This window comes from Eretmochelys imbricata, chromosome 8, assembly GCF_965152235.1.
Source record: "Eretmochelys imbricata isolate rEreImb1 chromosome 8, rEreImb1.hap1, whole genome shotgun sequence".
NCBI classification, from domain to species: Eukaryota; Metazoa; Chordata; order Testudines; family Cheloniidae; genus Eretmochelys; species Eretmochelys imbricata.
Window position 1 is genome coordinate 1,645,780 of NC_135579.1, and position 17,129 is coordinate 1,662,908.

The window sequence follows — 17,129 nt, forward strand, 5'->3', positions numbered from 1 at the left end:
CACGGGCGGTGGGCCCTTAGCCCGGGCACTGCAGGGCATTGGAGCGAGGGGCGGGCTCAGGCGGCCCGGGGCGAGCGGAGTCTGCTGCTGCGGAGCCCTCAAGAAACGTGCGTGGGCCACGCAGCGCAAGCGCTTCGGCCACAGGGCGGAGAACTACAATTCCCGGCGTGCCTCACGGCGGCCCGCGGCCTCCATCTTGCAACCTGCGTCACCGAAGTATCGCGGGACCGTAGCCCTCTATATGCTCCGCCCCCTCCCCCCATCGCTGTCGTTGCTGCGCTGGGGCGAAGGGGGAGGCTCGGTCGGGCCCGCGCCATGGAGCCTGCGAGCCGCCCTGCCCCGCGCCCCGATGTGGGCGGCCTCCGCCTCCTCCGGCTGCAGTGCGGGCCGCGGCCCCGGCGGGCCTGTTAGCGGCGGGCGTGGGGGCCCAGGTAATGTGGGCTGTGGGGCCGGCGGGCGTGGGGGCCCAGGTACTGTGGGCTGCGGGGCCGGCGGGAGGGAGGGAGCCTGGGGGCTGTGGGGGCCGCGGGCGGGGCGGGGCGGAGAGGGAGCTGTGGGGCCGGCCAAGGAGGGGGGCCGCGGGCGGGGCGGGGCGGGAGCTGTGGGGCCGGCCGGAGAGGGGGCCCGGCGGGAGGGAGGGAGGGCGGGGAGGGAGCTGTGGGGCCGTGGGGGCTGCGGGCGAGGCGGGGAGGGAGCTGGGGGGCCGGCCGGGGAGGGAGGGAGCGAGCCTGGGGGCTGTGGGGGCCGCGGGCGGGGCGGGAGCTGTGGGGCCGGCTGGGGAGGGGGCCCGGCGGGAGGGAGGGAGCCTGGGAGCTGTGGGGGCCGCGGGCGGGGCGGGGCGGGAGCTGTGGGGCCGGCTGGGGAGGGGGCCCGGCGGGAGGGAGCCTGGGGGCTGTGGGGGCCGCGGGCGGGGCGGGGAGGGAGCTGTGGGGCCGGCTGGGGAGGGGGCCCGGGGGCTGTGGGGTCGGGGAGGGGGGCTGTGGGGGCCGCGGGCGGGGAGGGAGGGGTTGCCGGCGGGAGGGGGGGCCGCGGGGAGGGAGGGAGGGGTTGCCGGGGGGCCGGCGGGAGGGGGGGCCGCGGGCGGGGAGGGAGGGGTTGCCGGGGGGCTGCGGGCGGGCCCGCCCGCGCAGACCCGGGGTCTCTGGGCCCCAGCCTGTCACACGTGGGCCGCGGCCGGGCCCGTCTGCTCCGCGCCCTGCTCCCCAGGGGCCGCGGCTGAGTTGCCCCGGGGGGTGCGGCCCGCTTTGGCCCCGCGGGGGGCCGCCTTGTGTCCGGCGGGAGCTGTGGGGCGGTGGCGCTGCTGGCGGGCGCGGCCTCTCGGCTTTCCGGGCAGGCGGGTGGCCGTGGGCGCAGGGCGGGTCACACGCCTCCCCCAGGGGGGTTGCGGCCTGGCTGGAATACTCCAGACGAGACCCGTTGTCATCCTGCAGCCCCCCAGTCCAGCCTTCCCGTGGGCACTTCGGGTTCGTGTTTCATAAGATGGTCTTGGGTCATATTTACTGTAGCCTTGGTGCCTTTTGCAGATAAAAACATTCTCTGTTGATTTATCAGGTAACGGGAATCGGTTCTGGATTTCCATATAGAGGAACATCTGGATTACAGTCATGGCTTCAAGACAACCAGATATTCCTGGTAAAACTAATTCTTTCCGGTAAATTTTAGTCTGGTCACTTACGTGATGGTTAATTGTGAGAAGACGTGGTTTTTATGTAGGCTCTCTAGTCTGGATCAGGTGTATAGCCTGGTTAGGGTATTTGGTGAGGCTAGTGTGTCAGCTTTTAAATAGTGCCACTGTATCAGTGCTCCTCCCAGTGAATTATTTCTATTGTGTCAGGGCCTCACGATGCCAGGTGCTGTACAAATACCTCTGAAAGACTGTATCCTGAAGACCTTAGGGTCTAAACCAGTGGTTTTCAGCCTATTTACTGTTGTGGGCTGCATATGCAGCTCTCTGTGTTATGTGGGCCAAATCCACACAATATGTATGCTACCAGTATGGCCCTGAGGATGTCTCTTGGGCCGCAGCTGTGGGTTGAGAACCACTGATTTAAACTATTCTGGTTAGTGATTGCCTCAGTCATGACACTACTGATAGTCACATGACTGTTTTTGTCAGAGTTGGCTGCTGTTAATATGACATGACAATTCATTAGCAAAGTCTAGAGAATTTGTCATACTCCTGCTATGTAGAAGAGGGTATGAAAGATGAAGTGGGGAGGTGTTGGGAGTGATGTCCTCCCTAGTATGTGCCTTTTGTGCTCTCCAAGCTGGGATATCTAGGTCTGGTGCAGCCTCTCTCTCACCCCACAGCTGCTGGAACTTGTATTCAGTGCTTTCCATAGACCCTGCCAGTGGCCCTATCCCTTAAAGCCATCCCGAGACTGATGTTAATGTTCCTTCCCCATCCCACCACTGTTTAATCATGGAAGATTTGTGAGTAGATTTGTGGAGACCTGACAAAGTGTTGCATGTTTTCGCTTCACCTGAGGGTCTGAAAATAGCAGCTTGATTGTTTGGCACTAATTTATGGGAATACCTGATCACATAAATAGATCTTGTAAGAACGCATGCTACTTGCAAGCTCTTTTTTGGTAGAACAACCTTCCAAAATATGTAAATAAAATCAGATCCTGAACTTCAGCAGTGCTGTTGGATTGCACAAACAAACTCCTAACTGTATGCATCTGATGAAGTGAATTTTAGCCCACAAAAGCTTATGATCAAATAAATTTGTTAGTCTATAAGGTGCCACAAGGACTCCTCATTGTTTTTGCTGATACAGACTAACACGGCTACCACTCGGAAACCTCTCACTTTAGAACCATTATTGGTTTAGCCACATACAAAGTTGTCAGTCTTAATCTCTCAACTCCTGGATTGTTTAGAAAATTGAGCTGCTTTTTTACCCAAATCAGACTTCGTGCTCCTGTTCAATGGCAGTCTTACCACATAGATTTTCTTTAGTCATTGGTGAACTTTGCGTTTTAGCCCACAATATATGTAACTGCTTAACAGATTGCTATGTAGGGTGATGTAGCTTGAAGTACTGCTGTTAACTGTGACTGACAGATGCGAAGCAGTAGTTATGGGTAACTTACTTTGTGATTAAAGTGTCACATCAAATCTGATAGTTTGGAGTGAGGCTAGTAAAACCAAAAACAGCTCCTAGAATTTTGCAAAGGCTGCATAATTCTGACTAGAGTGTTGTCACGGAGTCCCCGGGCGATGTTCTGGAACTGCTCCCTACAAAGCTGGTCAGGACTTTGAGGAAGTCTCCTTTCTGGGAGCAGATTGTCTGCAGGACACACAGCTCACACAGCTTCCACCTTCCTGGGTCTGACCTCGGAGCATTCAGCATCCTCTGCCCCTCCCTGTGCTTCCCACAGCGAGTCTGCCCAGGCGGGGCTTCTGGGGAAGCCAGAGGGTCCTGCCCCCCAACGCCGCAGTCAGACATGACTCTCAGCCAGCCAGTAAAACAGAAGGTTTATTAGATGACAGGAACATGGTCTAACACAGAGCTTGTAGGTGAAGAGAACAGGACCCCTCAGCTGGGTCCATTTTGGGGGGCAGTGAGCCAGACAACCCCATCTGCACTTCACTCCATGTCCTCAGCCAGCCCCAAACTAAAAGTCTCTCCAGCCCCTCCTCCTCTGGGCTTTGTGGGCCAGGAGGTCACCAGATTCCTTTGTTCTCCAACCCTTTAGCTCTCACCTTGCAGGGGGGGAAGGGCCAGGCCATCAGTTGCCAGGAAACAGGGTATCGGCCATTCTCTGTGTCCAGACCCCTGCCCACACCTGCCCCCTAGGGCTCTGCAACGATCATACACCCTCATCCCACCCCCTAGAGACTTAAGAACTGCCTAGGGGAAACTGAGGCACCCCCACACTATTCAGAGGAAACATTAAGAACAGTCCCGCTTCGTCACGAATGTCTTATAGAAGAGTATTGCAGCTTATGTCTCCTCAGTCTTGCAAGCACAGGCACTTCTCCAACAAGTTCTAAAAATAGGGTTGTTTTTTTCCCACGTAGAAACCTGTTCTTCCAAAATAGTGAAACTTGTACTAAGGATGAACTGCTTTAGCAACCACATCAAAATATCCCCAAGGTAACTGCCCATTAAAAGCCCCTTTTTAGACCACAGACTTTACCGGTCGTTTGGGTAGCTGCTTAAGACAAACTTCATAACAGGTGCTTCCAGCACCAGTCTCATTTTGGTAGTGGGTTTTACTGTTGTGAGCTGTACCATGTCTCTGAAAAGTTAATAGATTCTTAAAGAATCAGTGTTTTTAACCAGTACAGAGATAATCCCGTTTGATATGTCCAAGATGCATCCCTCTGTGAAAGCTGCCATCTTTGTTCTTAGCTATTGAGCATGGCTCTGGAGGGCTTCTAGGAAAGATGTCCTTGCCTATTGGAATGCATCGTCGGGCATTCAGTTATGATGATGCCCTGGAGGATCCAGCACCGATGACTCCTCCCCCTTCAGATATGTGCTCCAATGTCCTGTGGAAACAGCCAGTCATCCCAGAGCGCAAGTACCAGGAGCTTTCAAAGGTATGCACTCTAGAATGGGTGAGGAGATGGCAGGGAGGTGTCTGCTAGATTCTAATTGGATGAAAACCAGGAACTCTTCTGGATTAAGCAAGTGACTACTACTTTAAGGTGACCTGCAGAGGTGGATCAAAACTGGGAGTGTTTTGATCAAGGACAACGTCCTGACACTTTGCCATTAGAAATGTAGTTCTTGTGCAGCTTGTGAGTCTGACTGGAGGAGTGGTTAAATATCACAAGAGAGAGAGCTCTCCAACTGAGAAGGAGGGACCTTTGGTCAGAGTGCTACGATAAATCTTGGCCAACACTGACTTCACGCTAAGGACTAACACAGACCTTCTTTCTCTAAAACGTCAACTTCAACAAGCCTCCTCCTTAAACTCAATACATATCTTCTGAAACCTCCAGCAAAGCCAGAGCTGACATTCCTGCCTCCCCCCCTCCTTTTCTTTGCGTGCTGGTAGGGAAATAACTTTTCAGGCTTTCTTTCATCGGAAAGAAACAAAGGCATAACTCTAATTGCTTACATTTTTTTAAAGGCATCCTGCAAACTCTGAAGAGTATGAGTATGTCCTCCAAAAGAAAAGGAGTACTTGTGGCACCTTAGAGACTAACCAATTTATTTGAGCATAAGCTTTCGTGAGCTACACGAAAGCTTATGCTCAAATAAATTGGTTAGTCTCTAAGGTGCCACAAGTACTCCTTTTCTTTTTGCGAATACAGACTATCACGGCTGTTACTCTGAAACCTGTCAGTATGTCCTCTGTGATTCTGTCCACTTAAGCAAATGCATAGTGTCTGGTGACCATAGAATGAATATGCTCCAAGAACTTGTCTAAATGAGAAACTTGTGTGGGTGTTAAGATGTAAATTTAAACTGATACAGTTAAATCAGTGCAAATGGCATGTGTCTGCTCTTTGCGTATAAGAGCAGCTTATTTGGTTAACTAGCTCCATTAGGATCAGGTTTAATTAAACTGAAGCAAGTCACACTTATACTGAAATTCGTGTCCATGCAGTCATTTGAACTGGCTTAACTGTATCTGCTTAAACTGGTTTTTATTCTGCCAGTGGAACTTCCTTGTGAAGTTGTCTTAGGTTGGAGCATGGTGTGTAAAAATCAGTGCCTGGCACTGAAGACTATTACCCTCTGTTCAAGCTGCAAGAATTGTTTGTCACTTCCAAAAGTGCTTTCATTTTGTAAAGTAACGAATTAGAATCCAGCAGACACAGTCCCCAGAGTCTAGTTAAGAATGGCAAAACTTTGGGTATAAGCTACCTGACTAAGTTTAGAATGTCTTAAAACCAGTATAAAGTATTGGAGTAGGGCCTAGAGTAATAACATTAAAGTTCGAGCTCCATGACTTATAAGTGGGTCTGATCTCTCTAACTAGGGTGTTGGCTAACAACTTTAGTGCCATCTATCAAAGAATCTCCTTTCATGGAGAAAGACCTGCCACATGTTTTGGTCAGATTGGGCCCTGAGTGGAAAGAGAAGTGGTTGGTTCTAGTTTCGTCCCTAGTGACCTTTACCATTCAGACTAACAACCTGCTGGCTGTGAGCCCAGTGCTTTCCAAATCCATATGAGAATGAGTGCCTGTTGTCAATAGATAACAGGAATGTCCTATCATGAAGGACACGAAAATGTCCATTTCCTTAAGAACATTGAAGTGCCAATTATGATTAGTCTTAACTCTTAAGCAATGCAAGTTGACTTTTTTGCTTAACTAGTTGTGTGTTGGTTAAAGCCCTGTTGTGATGAGAATTCAGGGAAAGGGTGTAATGCTCAAGAGGTAACTTTCTCCCCTTTGTCTTAAACTGTACCCCACTTCCTCTGCACAGGTTGAGGAAGGGGAGACTAGCATGTATCCACCTGTCATAACCCCCTCATCTTCCACTGAAAGTGTGAACAAGGTCCCAGTGGTGAAGGCCAAGGCCACTCATATCATCATGAATTCTCTCATTACAAGTAAGAACTCTGATGTATTTGTATTAGGCTACTTAATAGATATGGGAGTGGGGTATGTGCTGAGATCACATGCAAGTCTATGGTCCATTTGACCAGATTTCATGGCCTAATTCTTCAGCCAGCCTCAAAACCATATAGACCTAATTTGTGTAGGCTAAAACAATTTTTGTGCACTTGAGGGGGCCTCACAAGCTTTGTAGGTGCACTAATGGAAAAATGCAGGAAACTCTGCCCTAAATCAAGTGCTGGATGAATAAATCTGAAACTCTGTAAACTTTCTTTCTAGTGTTGGAACTGGGTTGGTGATGGAGGTGTGGAGAAATTGTTTTTTTCCAATTAATGTCTGCTGCAGTGTTTTATAGTCTTATTTTTGTTACAAGGATCATGAGAGCAGGTGCTGCCAGCTGTCACTTGTTTGCTTATTAGCTCATTCTGTTTAACCAGTAAGTGATCTTCAGTTGTACCAGAGCGAAGGGGAGGATTGACCCATCAAACTGATAAGTACTTAAGTATAACTCACTGGCTTCATGCATTCATGGTCAGCAGTGTGGCTGTCTTGAACATGAAGAGAACTTTGTGCTTTTAACAATGAGGCTTTAGAATGAGACTGGGTCTGTAGTGCAGCAAGATCTGTTCCATCCTTATGAGTAGATGCTAACCACTAGGGTGTAACTGTCACTGGATCTTACTTTATTGCTGCCTGGCTAGCTAAAGCTCAAATGTTAATATTCAAGCAGTACTTCCAGCCCTGTTGGGTTTGTCTTAGCACAGCGTTCTGGAAGTTCACAAAGAGCACGTTGTAGTTGTCGTTGAAGCTCTTTTATAGAAAGCTGGCAGACCTGAGCATCTTGCTAAAAGCAAGTCTTACAAAAACGTCAGCAGTGAGGAACCTAGTTCTAGCTGAAGTGTAGCTTCTGTACTGCTTTAATGATGGACTGGCATTCTGTAGGAAACTATCAAGTTCTCAAACAGTTCTTTCCATCACTTAAGACTTTACCAGTAGTTATAAATAAGAATTAAAACCTTCAAAAACCACTAACATTTTTGACAAACTTTTCTGAAAGACTGCTACATTAGCTGTTCAGAACACCTGAGTCTGAAGTAAAGAACTGGCAGCAATACTTGTGTATATGGAGTTTGGATGCATTGGGATTATTCTAAGTGGTTATCTTAACTGCCTGGGGTTTTAGAAATATTCTAATTCAGGAGCAACGCTAGCTTTCACCCTTCTGGCTGAGATGTGCTTGTGACAAGCCCCGTGATTTGGGAGCAGTCTTATTGCAGAGTTCCGAGTTGTTGTTCTGTTTACTTAGAACCCTAATGCCTAACACGTCTTTCTGATCTGTTGAATTAGAAATTGTATCCCTCTAATGTGTTTGTCACATTCGATCTCTGCTGACTCATCACAATGCTAAATTCTGGATCATGGAAACCCAGTTTCTCGTGCTGCTTCTGTGTTTCCCAGAACTGCATACAGGCATCTGTGTTTTCCTCTGGTTTGTGTGAATGTCTCATCTCGTTCATTCTAGAGCAGACTCAGGAGAGCATTCAGCGCTTTGAACAGCAGGCAGGGCTAAGAGATGCTGGATACACTCCCCACAAGGGCCTCACGGCTGAGGAGACAAAGTACCATCGTGTGGCTGAGGCACTCCATGTAAGACATTTGTCTCGTCCTCTGCTTTGGCTTTCTTGTAGTTTGTGTGCTGCTTTACCTCTGCGGGACTCAAATAGCCCCTAGAATTCGGGAAGCGTTCATGGAACTGTGTTGGGGCTTACTCTCACTGTTCGTAGCTGTCTGTAGAACTCTGTATTGGTAACAATGGCCGGATTTTTCTATTTAAATAGCCCGTCTTGGCTTTGTTTCGTAAATCATGCATTTCACTAGCGTTGCAATGACTAGGGACAATCTGTGGTTTCCCCAAAATTTAACTCTCCAATTCTAGTAGGTGAGTCTTTAGTATGTAAATAGATGTAACTGTCTGTTTCAGTATCACTCAAATCACAATCAATTGTGAATCCTTCTTTTCAGTGCCGCAATCTACCCTGAAGATAAATTACCCTTTAAAATTGTAAATTTCTGTGGACCTGTCTGAGGCTGGACATGCCATCCTGCCATGGCACTGCATGTGTTCAAAGGGATGTTAATACTTCTTAAAATACGTGAATAAAGCTTCAGGGTGGGAATACAACTATCACCAATTCTGGCTTTCCACGATAACTCAGTTCTGCTTCCTGCCTTTGTGCAGACTTCTCAGCTACCTCCATTTCTGTTGCTCTCCTGGGCTTGTAAGAGACAAGCTGTCTTCCAGCAGTAACTCAGGGCTGCTCTACTACCTGCCTCTCTCATTCTGAAAACATGAGTTTTAGCTGCTCTAACTACTTTGTTGCTTGCTTCCCTGTCCCCTCCAGAAAAGAAGCCAGCAGGCTCCATTCCCCTAGGCAGCCTCTACTTTGTAAGGGAACAGATCATTGGTTTATTACATTACTGAGATGCTTGTTAATGTTGAAATGTGTAAAAGGTGAGCAATTTCATCAGCTGAAGTGCATGATTTGCAGAACTCCTTCCTGCAGCAGTTCACTTTAGTAATCTTGAACTTCTCCTGTGATATTTTTCTTCAGCTATCATGGGCAAATAGAGTAGAAAATACTCCCCTCCCCAATATAGGATTAGAGATGTCTGTAGTGACTGATAGTTCTCCTTCACAGTTACTAACGTGGAATGTCACACTCTGCCTCAGGGATGCAGAGGCTGGCAGATGAAACTTACGTAACTGTGTAGTCATTCTGGGCTGAATGCATTTCTGCTTCTCTTACAAAGCACTGAATTGACTCCTCTCCTGTAGTCTTGGCTTCAGTGTGTTTGACTGTTAGACTGAACTATCAAACTTCATTACACCAAAAGTCAAGAATGCAATAGATGTGAGTGCAGCTTTTCTCTGAGAAGTGACTCTTCAAAAACAAACCACTGTGATCTCATTTTCCACTTCCATACGAAGCCTGCTCAGCTTACAAATAAAGATATGTTTGCTGCCACGGCAATTAAACAACCTGGGAAATCCAATCAAACCTGTCAGTCACCATTAATATTGTGGTGTATTCCAACTGTAGAATTGTCTGTTTGATACGTGCCAGAATAGAACACAGGTAACTCTCTTAGATGTATTGACTCTACGGTGCTCATAAGAGTAAAGCAGTAGCAGTCTGTCTCCCTGTGGTATCCAAGGTGTCATAGAATCAGATGAGGGGAAAATTCCTGAGTCCCTCTTCAAACCATGACTGCCCTCAAAGATCGCTTTGTGCTATCTGGAAGGACTTGAAATAATCTGGTTGGTGTGCACAGGGTCATTGACATGTCTCTTGTTTGTATAGGCAGGAAAGCATTTAGAATCCTAATGCTGACATGGCTTACAAATATTAAACCATGATAACCCATTTAGAGGTAGTAACTAGATGAGTTAAATGCGTGAGGCCACCTGGGTCTTGTGGCATCTAGCCATGACTGTGCTATTAGGATACAGATGTTAATAGTTCTCTGGATGAACTAGCTTCACTGCAGATTCAGACTACCTCTTCCTTGTAAATGCCAATCAAGATCCTAACAATGCACTAACAGAGGACAGTATGAATCCAAAGAGTGTATGACTTTGAACTGTTACCATTGGCTGCCTTTAGGCTGGAGTAGATAACTCAAGACCTTATTCCAGAAATGCTCTGGTAGCAAAACTATGACAGTCTGAAATGGGGAGCTCTTACTCTGTTGAATACACTTTAACAGGCACTCTTGCATGCAGACCTTGTAACACACTAAGCTATAACTCCTGTTATACTATTCCATCAATTAAAGGGGAAGTGGCATGCTCATGCTGAAACTGGCTATTCTTTACTCCTAACCCTCTTGTTGAAAGGTTTATATTGATTTTGTTTTCCTCTTGCCCTTTCTAACAGAAGTTAAAGATGCAAAGTGGAGAGATGGCCAAAGACGACAAACAGACATCTTCCACTCAATCCACTCCAAGCAGCACCCCCCACTCTTCTCCCAAACAGAAACACAGGTACACTCCCACACAGGGCAGTCCCTTGCCTCCCAGGAGGAGTTGGTTTCCTTCAGGCCACTTAAAATCAGAGTTGCAACAAATAACTTTCCTGGCCAGCACTGGAGAACTCAAATATCTTATTGAAGGGGTGGAGTTCAGAGCCTCCCCGGATTCTCTGTAGGAATATTCAGCTCTGAATGTTCAGACTGACTAGATTAGTATGAGAGCTTCTAGAACTCCTTGTGGGTGTAAATTCTTTCTACTGGGGGTGGGCAGACATGTACATGTCCATGGATATAGGGAAATGGCTTTCAAGCAAAAGGCCTATTCATGCTTGCTTTGGGAATGGTTGCTTCTGGTGGTCCCATGGTGAGAAAGACTAAACTCATGTTTCTCCTTCCAGTTGTTACATACTCCAAAATTATTCTTTTCCTCCAGGGGTTGGTTTAGTCAGGGATCCTCCAGTTCTATCACTGGCTCAGACTTGGTCCCCATGGATTCAGATGGTGGGGACAGAGACAGAATATCCTCTGAAAAATGGAGCCTTTTTGGACCCAGAGCTGTCCAGAAATCCACTAATGACCCAGGTATGTGCCCTCTAGGAGGAGAACCCTTCTCAAAAGCCGCCAGAGGTAGCGGGAGGTGACAGTGCAAACACTTAATTCAAAGAGCGGGTCACAGGGATGACTTGTAACTGTGGACCAGTGTCGCCGTCGTCACTACCCCCAACTCTGACTATTCAGTGGAAACTAGTGCGAAGTGGCCATAAATAGACTTCCATACACACTCGGCTGTGTTATGTAATGGCCTCACAGCCTTTATTGGTAACTGCACCTTGTGCTGCCCACGTCTTGTCTCCGTGTCTCAAGCTAGAGCATCTTGTGGATGTGCCAGTGGAAACAGATGACTGGCAGGTGGCCACTGTTCTCTTTAGTAACAGTATTGACACTTCTGCAGCCTCTCCCTGATGGCAGGGGCTGCGGTTAAGAGCTGCGTGGAAGGTAGCCTGCCAAATATATGGCACCACGCCTGTCGGCAGCTAGTTTAGAAATTGTCATCTCTGCTTCTTACATACCAGGAAGAAGCTATCTATAGGTGTGACTGTCTGTGCTGCCCTCCCAGAGGTTTGGTACACTTCTGCATGGATCTGTGAAGAACATGCACTGTAGGGCACTAGCTACACTCCAGGGGAGCTGGGAGGGAGAACAAAGTGAAATGATTCTTCTGTGAGCGCCTTACATACATCAAGGCAAGACCTTAACCTTCAGTTTTAAGAGCAGCTTCCTTATGTTGCAGACCTTGATATGTGAATGTTCTGTAAAACCTGAGTGAACTGTTCAATATTTGACTCTTTCCTGTTGCTTATCTGCTGTAACAACTTCTTCCCTCAGCGGCCTTTACCATCCAGTCCTATAAGGGTGCCCAGAAGCCATCCCCAATGGAGCTGATCCGTTCCCAGGCCACCAGGATGGCAGAGGACCCAGCTACCTTCAAACCACCCAAGATGGACATTCCTGTTATGGAGGGAAAGAAACAGTCGGCACGGTCCCATAACCTCAAACCCCGGGATATGAATGTGCTCACTCCCACGGGATTCTAGGAATATCGTTGCCTTCAAGGAAGGATGTTCTTGGTGTCTTCATAATGGATTAAAGGGTGGTTTTGGGGTATGCTTCCCCATCCCACTCTCCTGCACAGTTACCTTCGAAAGTCCATCTTTCTTCCACGTCAGAGCACCAATGAGACCGAAACAAGATCTGGAAAACAACTGTCACCGCTTCTGTAGTGCAGCCTGAGTCTCCTGGTTTTTTTAGAAAGTTTCTGTAATGGCACCAAGTCCATATAAACCGTCCTGTATCAGTTGCAGTCCTATTTATCTGTACAGCAAGATTCCACTGGGAGATGTGCACTGCTCTAGAAAATCCCCTGAAAATCCCCACCTTGTTGGGAGGCCTCTTCCTGAGCATCATGCTGTGCTGAGGGCTGTCCTGCCCAGCTATGTTCTAGGCTTCTACTTCTCCTCTGCTCAGTGCTCTGGTCAAGTCGCCAGAAGGACAACATGCTTCTCTCTAGGATCTAGACAACACCAGCAGCTGGCGGCCTTGTGCTAGAGACCAAACACCTCCAGCCAAGCCTGTCAAGAACTGGAGCATTCACTGAGGTTCTCTATCAAGATTCCCTTACATAACCATCTAGCTCCCCTGCTTTGTAATGTTTGCTTATAGTAGTTCCACATCTAGTGTTTGTTTCTTTTTGGGTTTCTTTGTTTAAAGGGTAATTGATCCATGAACAGTGACCATTCTAAAGATCGGCCCTTAGTGTTAAATTCTGTTGTGCAGTTCTGTACTGGTGCTTGGTGGCAGCGGGGAAACTTTTACTTCTGCTGTCAAAGGGCTTCATTTTCCAGTGGGCCCAGAGAAGGAAATGACCAGAGCTAGTGTGACTTGAACTAAACCCTTCATTTTCTTCTCAGATCTTTGCATGGTGACACCATTCTGCTGCTTTCAGTGGGGAGCACAAATGGAACTACAGTTGATGTGGCATTTTGTCTCTAGGGCTTTGTTTTGGAGTTCTAGTTGTATCTTGTGAGAGGTATGTGTGGAGGGGATGTAGCAGTTAGAGAAAGGGACGTGGACAGTCCCTCTTATGTAGGATCTTTATTTCTCAACATCAGATTCATGCTTGCAGGCATTGAGGGGGACTAAGGGAGAATTTAATCTTAAACATTCCTCCTGTGCTCTGGTAAGACTTAATATTTTTCTTAGCCTAGATTTATACACATTCATGGGGAACAGTCAACACGCACCTTCATGTCTCTTCCTCCACAGAAGTGGGGAAGAAACTTCTAAGCAGCCTCTAATTCACCAAGCAATGGAAGGAGGCTTAGTGTGAAATCTCCATACTTGCCCTGTGGCAAACTGGTCACTCCAGAGTCTTTAGATTCCTTGACAGGTACTGGCCTGAACTATCCTTTCCGTAGTGGTCACTGTAGCAGTCAGATGGCATGTAAGGCCCAGTCTTGTTGCAGCCAGTGTTAAAAGCCTCTTATAGTGAAATGTCTTTCCTTGGAGCTCCACAGAGAGGCTATGTCCTGACCACACTGCAGTGGTTAGCTCATGTCCCCGTCTTTGAAGAAACGTGGTTTGTAGCACAGCTTCATTTCAAACTTCCTCACTAATGGCAACACCTGTCACATGTGTTGCACTGATAGCACTAAGGACTCCTTCCCTAGTAATCAGTTGTCATTATGGATTGGAAGTGTGTGTGATCAGTGGTAATCGGACGACTTTGGCTTCCATTAATTTATTTGTGCAGTTTGTGCTCAGTCCTTTTTTTTCTTTTAAATGTGCCTAACTGTTACATGAGAATAAAAGCCCTTGTGAATGGAGACCTGTGGTGGGTCTTGCAGCAGCACAGCAGGTAAAGTGCTGGAAGGAAATAGGAACACACCTGAACCCCAACCGGGCGCTCTGCTCCTTGCTGAGTAACTCATTAACTTGTCTGTGTCTGATCTGTGACATGATGCCACTGTGACCGAACTTGTGCCTACATTTTTCTTTTTTTGCATTGCAAAGTCCATTGCTGTGTACTATCCTTTCTTGGAAGGAAGATAGTGGTGCGTAGTCTGGGCCCGAAGGGCGGGGGTGCTGCTATTTCAGAACTTACTGAATAGAAGTGCTCATGAAACCAGAGCCAATGGAAAGCCATTGGTGGGGGATTTCCTCACGTTCTTAAGCTGTACTTGGATGATGTGCAGCTCCCAGGCAGGTAAATGGTCATATTCCCCATGCCTGGGGAATAATGTGGCCCTCACAATTTCAGTAAGTGTAGCCAGCCTCCTGGGAAATATGCTAGATAGTTATCTAAGGCTATAAAACAGTTTGTGTGGCAGCAGTGCGGTACACAGGTAACCATGCCTCTCATCTAGCTTTGACTTTTTTTTTTCTTTTAAAAAGGAAACACTGAAGCATGTGGCTTGATGCCACTGCAGTACCCTGCCCTCCACAGCTAACAGGGTACACAAAAGGGTGTCTCTTCCCTGCATTGTTCAGTATGCAGTTAGCTGTGTGCATAAACAACATTCCTTGAGTAGCACTCACTTTGAACTGAATATTACACTTTGAAGAGGTACAATGAAGTTTATAATTGTAATTGAACAGTTAGAACTTGATGAAATCAAACCCTATTTTCAGCAGGGTCTTTGCTATAGCTCTTTCATGCTGTTGATGTGAACTCTACTCCCAATAGCTTTGCTGCTGTGGTTGTTGGATTCCCAAGGTATTTTTAATCTGGGAGCAGGGAGCAAAGAAAGAATTGCAAAAAGAAACCGCTTTTCTTCTACTCAAATAGTTGAGCCGTTTGTGCTCGCTTCCTCCAGCTCATCGCCTCTAGGCAGAGACCAAAGCTGGGAAATGTCACCTAAAAGACCAACTTCCAAGTTCTGGAGAAGGGGCATGCGTGTGCTTGCTGTTGCTCTTAAACAAATGTGCCTCCCACCTGGAGTAACCATGTACTCATCATTAGAAAATGCTTTCGGTGTACTCTCCTGGAAGAGCAGAACTCTACCCCCCTCTCCCCTATGTTTATTTCCTAGTACTGTTGACACATTCATTGTCTCTGGTGCAGGGGGTTATTTCTGCAGATCCTTCAACACAGACGAATGTAAAAAACCATACATTTCTATTGTAAGAGCATCACAGGGCTTCAGGTACCACTCCTGCCCTTAACTTACCCTTCAAAACTGGCAAGGTTGGGTCCCTAAAAGGCAGGCTCATAGACCCCTTGTTAGGTTACTAAACTAAGTGCCCTGGCTTTCAGAGGGGCGAGAGTGACAGTGTCTACAGACCTAGTCACTGCACAGTAGGTAGGAAAACTCAGCTTCTGCTTGCTGTCCTTTTAGTATGCATGAAATGGGAAGTGAAATGTGACTGGTAGAGCTGCACTGTTGACCAGGATTGTGGTACGAAAAGCAAATGGCACCTGTCACCTGCTGTAGAGGGTTTGTAGTAAGGTCCTTGCTGAGCTGGGTGGTTTAGTGGTTAGTGTCCACTCAGCCAGGGGCTGGGGCAGTGGTAAGGGAGCATGGGCCTGCCCCCTCCACTGGACTGGGAGGGTCAGCAGTGTTGACCTCTGGGGTGGGGAATGTGGACCTTCTGTGTTACCCTTCCTGAGTCACTTCCCAGCACTGCTCTCTAGTTTCCTTTTTCCTCATTGGGACCAGAAGCGCAAACAGTTAGCCCCAGCTGGGCTGAACACACAACCCATCTCCTTTGGCAGGAGCCTGCATGGTAGGTCTGCACTCCTCCCCAGCCTGCCCCCTCTGAGCTGGGCCCCTTTTCAATCCTGTCTCCAGCTGGAGCATGCTCAGTAGGGTTGGAGGGACAGGGCTAGCTGGGCCCAGTATAGTCTTTTAATCCCTTCTATCCCAGTGTGGGGTTTGTACACTGCATCACAGGGGACTTATGAGGGTAAATCCCTTAGAGGGGCAGTGTTCAGATAGGATAGTGGTGCTATATAAGTGTGAGAGAGGCACGCAGATTGTTCTGAAACACTAAACTGTCCAGTCTCTCTTCCTAGTTCCTGGGTCTGCCTCAACCACTTCAGAGCAAGGTGTGCTTCCTGACTCCTTGACTGCAAGGAATAAAGCCACTGTGAAAGAGGATGGGGGAAGGAAGAGAGAATTTTCCAGTCTTAGCATTGCTTTCTAGGTCAGCTCATCTCTAGAGGAAGTATATTGTAACTAGTTTGTCATCATTTTGCTTTACCTACAGCTTTAGTCCATCTGCCTAATACAAACTTGCATCCTGTGCTCAGCGGTTACTGGCAGGGCAGGACTTGTGGATACAAGACAGCTAGCTATCTTTGAATACTGCAACCCAGAACTAGCTCCCTTGAGGAATAGATGCTCTGAAGCAGAGGTGACCCTGAGGGAGGCGTGGCTTAGTCCTCTAGTGGGCAGGACATGTAGACTGCTCTGGCCTGTTTTGAGAACTCTGCTGTACGATGTGGGGATAGAGGGTTGATAGGAAAAGCTTCCACTCAGAAGATGCTACTTAACTAACATTCTCCACCTGTCAGACTAGGGGGGTGCTAGGGGCTTCTGCCCTGTGGGGAGGGGGTGGGTCTAGGGGTTACCGCCCTGGTGGAGGTGCCTGCGGGGGCTCAGGGCTTCAGCCCCTAGCCCCACCTGCTGCCACGGGGAGAAGCTCTGAGCCCTGGCAGGTTTGCCTGGCTCTCGAACGTCTGAAGATTATAGTCTGTGACTTTGAGGGTCAGTAAGTTTGGCCTCCCTTGGTCTATAGAGTGAAGCAGCTATCCAGGACACAGTGATCCAGGACATGGCTGGATAGCAGTAGCCAGCTAAAGGAATGGCTCCACCAGAGGAGGTGCCGTCACTCTTGCAATCAGCTTGTTCAGTCAGAGCGTACGTGGCCAGATACCGCAGTGCTGAGTGCAGCCCAGGAATCCAAATATAGCTGCTGCTGAAAGACTTTCGGGCTGCAGCATCTACCATTCTTGTGCTACTTCCATATGCTGCCCGCGCTGAGCTCTTGCCTGTCTTGGGTAGCCAGCT

The 17,129-nt window shown here is 48.2% G+C and overlaps 1 protein-coding gene across 6 annotated transcripts; it reads left to right on the top strand.

Moving 5' to 3' along the window:
• Positions 1–258: 258 nt before the first annotated feature.
• Positions 259–13,943, top strand: KIAA1191 (KIAA1191 ortholog). Of its 6 annotated transcripts, none has more exons than XM_077824009.1 (8): positions 259–431; positions 1,552–1,632; positions 4,364–4,554; positions 6,395–6,521; positions 8,051–8,175; positions 10,467–10,573; positions 10,994–11,142; positions 11,947–13,943. In XM_077824009.1, the coding sequence occupies exons 2-8, from the start codon at positions 1,605–1,607 to the stop codon at positions 12,153–12,155; spliced, it is 936 nt and encodes a 311-aa protein (XP_077680135.1). In that variant the 5' UTR covers positions 259–431; positions 1,552–1,604; the 3' UTR covers positions 12,156–13,943. The 6 variants fall into 6 exon arrangements, with proteins under 6 accessions (XP_077680135.1, XP_077680137.1, XP_077680136.1 ...); XM_077824011.1 differs by lacking the exon at positions 259–431 and adding an exon at positions 448–470; XM_077824010.1 differs by lacking the exon at positions 259–431 and having other exon boundaries at positions 1,482–1,632.
• Positions 13,944–17,129: the final 3,186 nt, after the last annotated feature.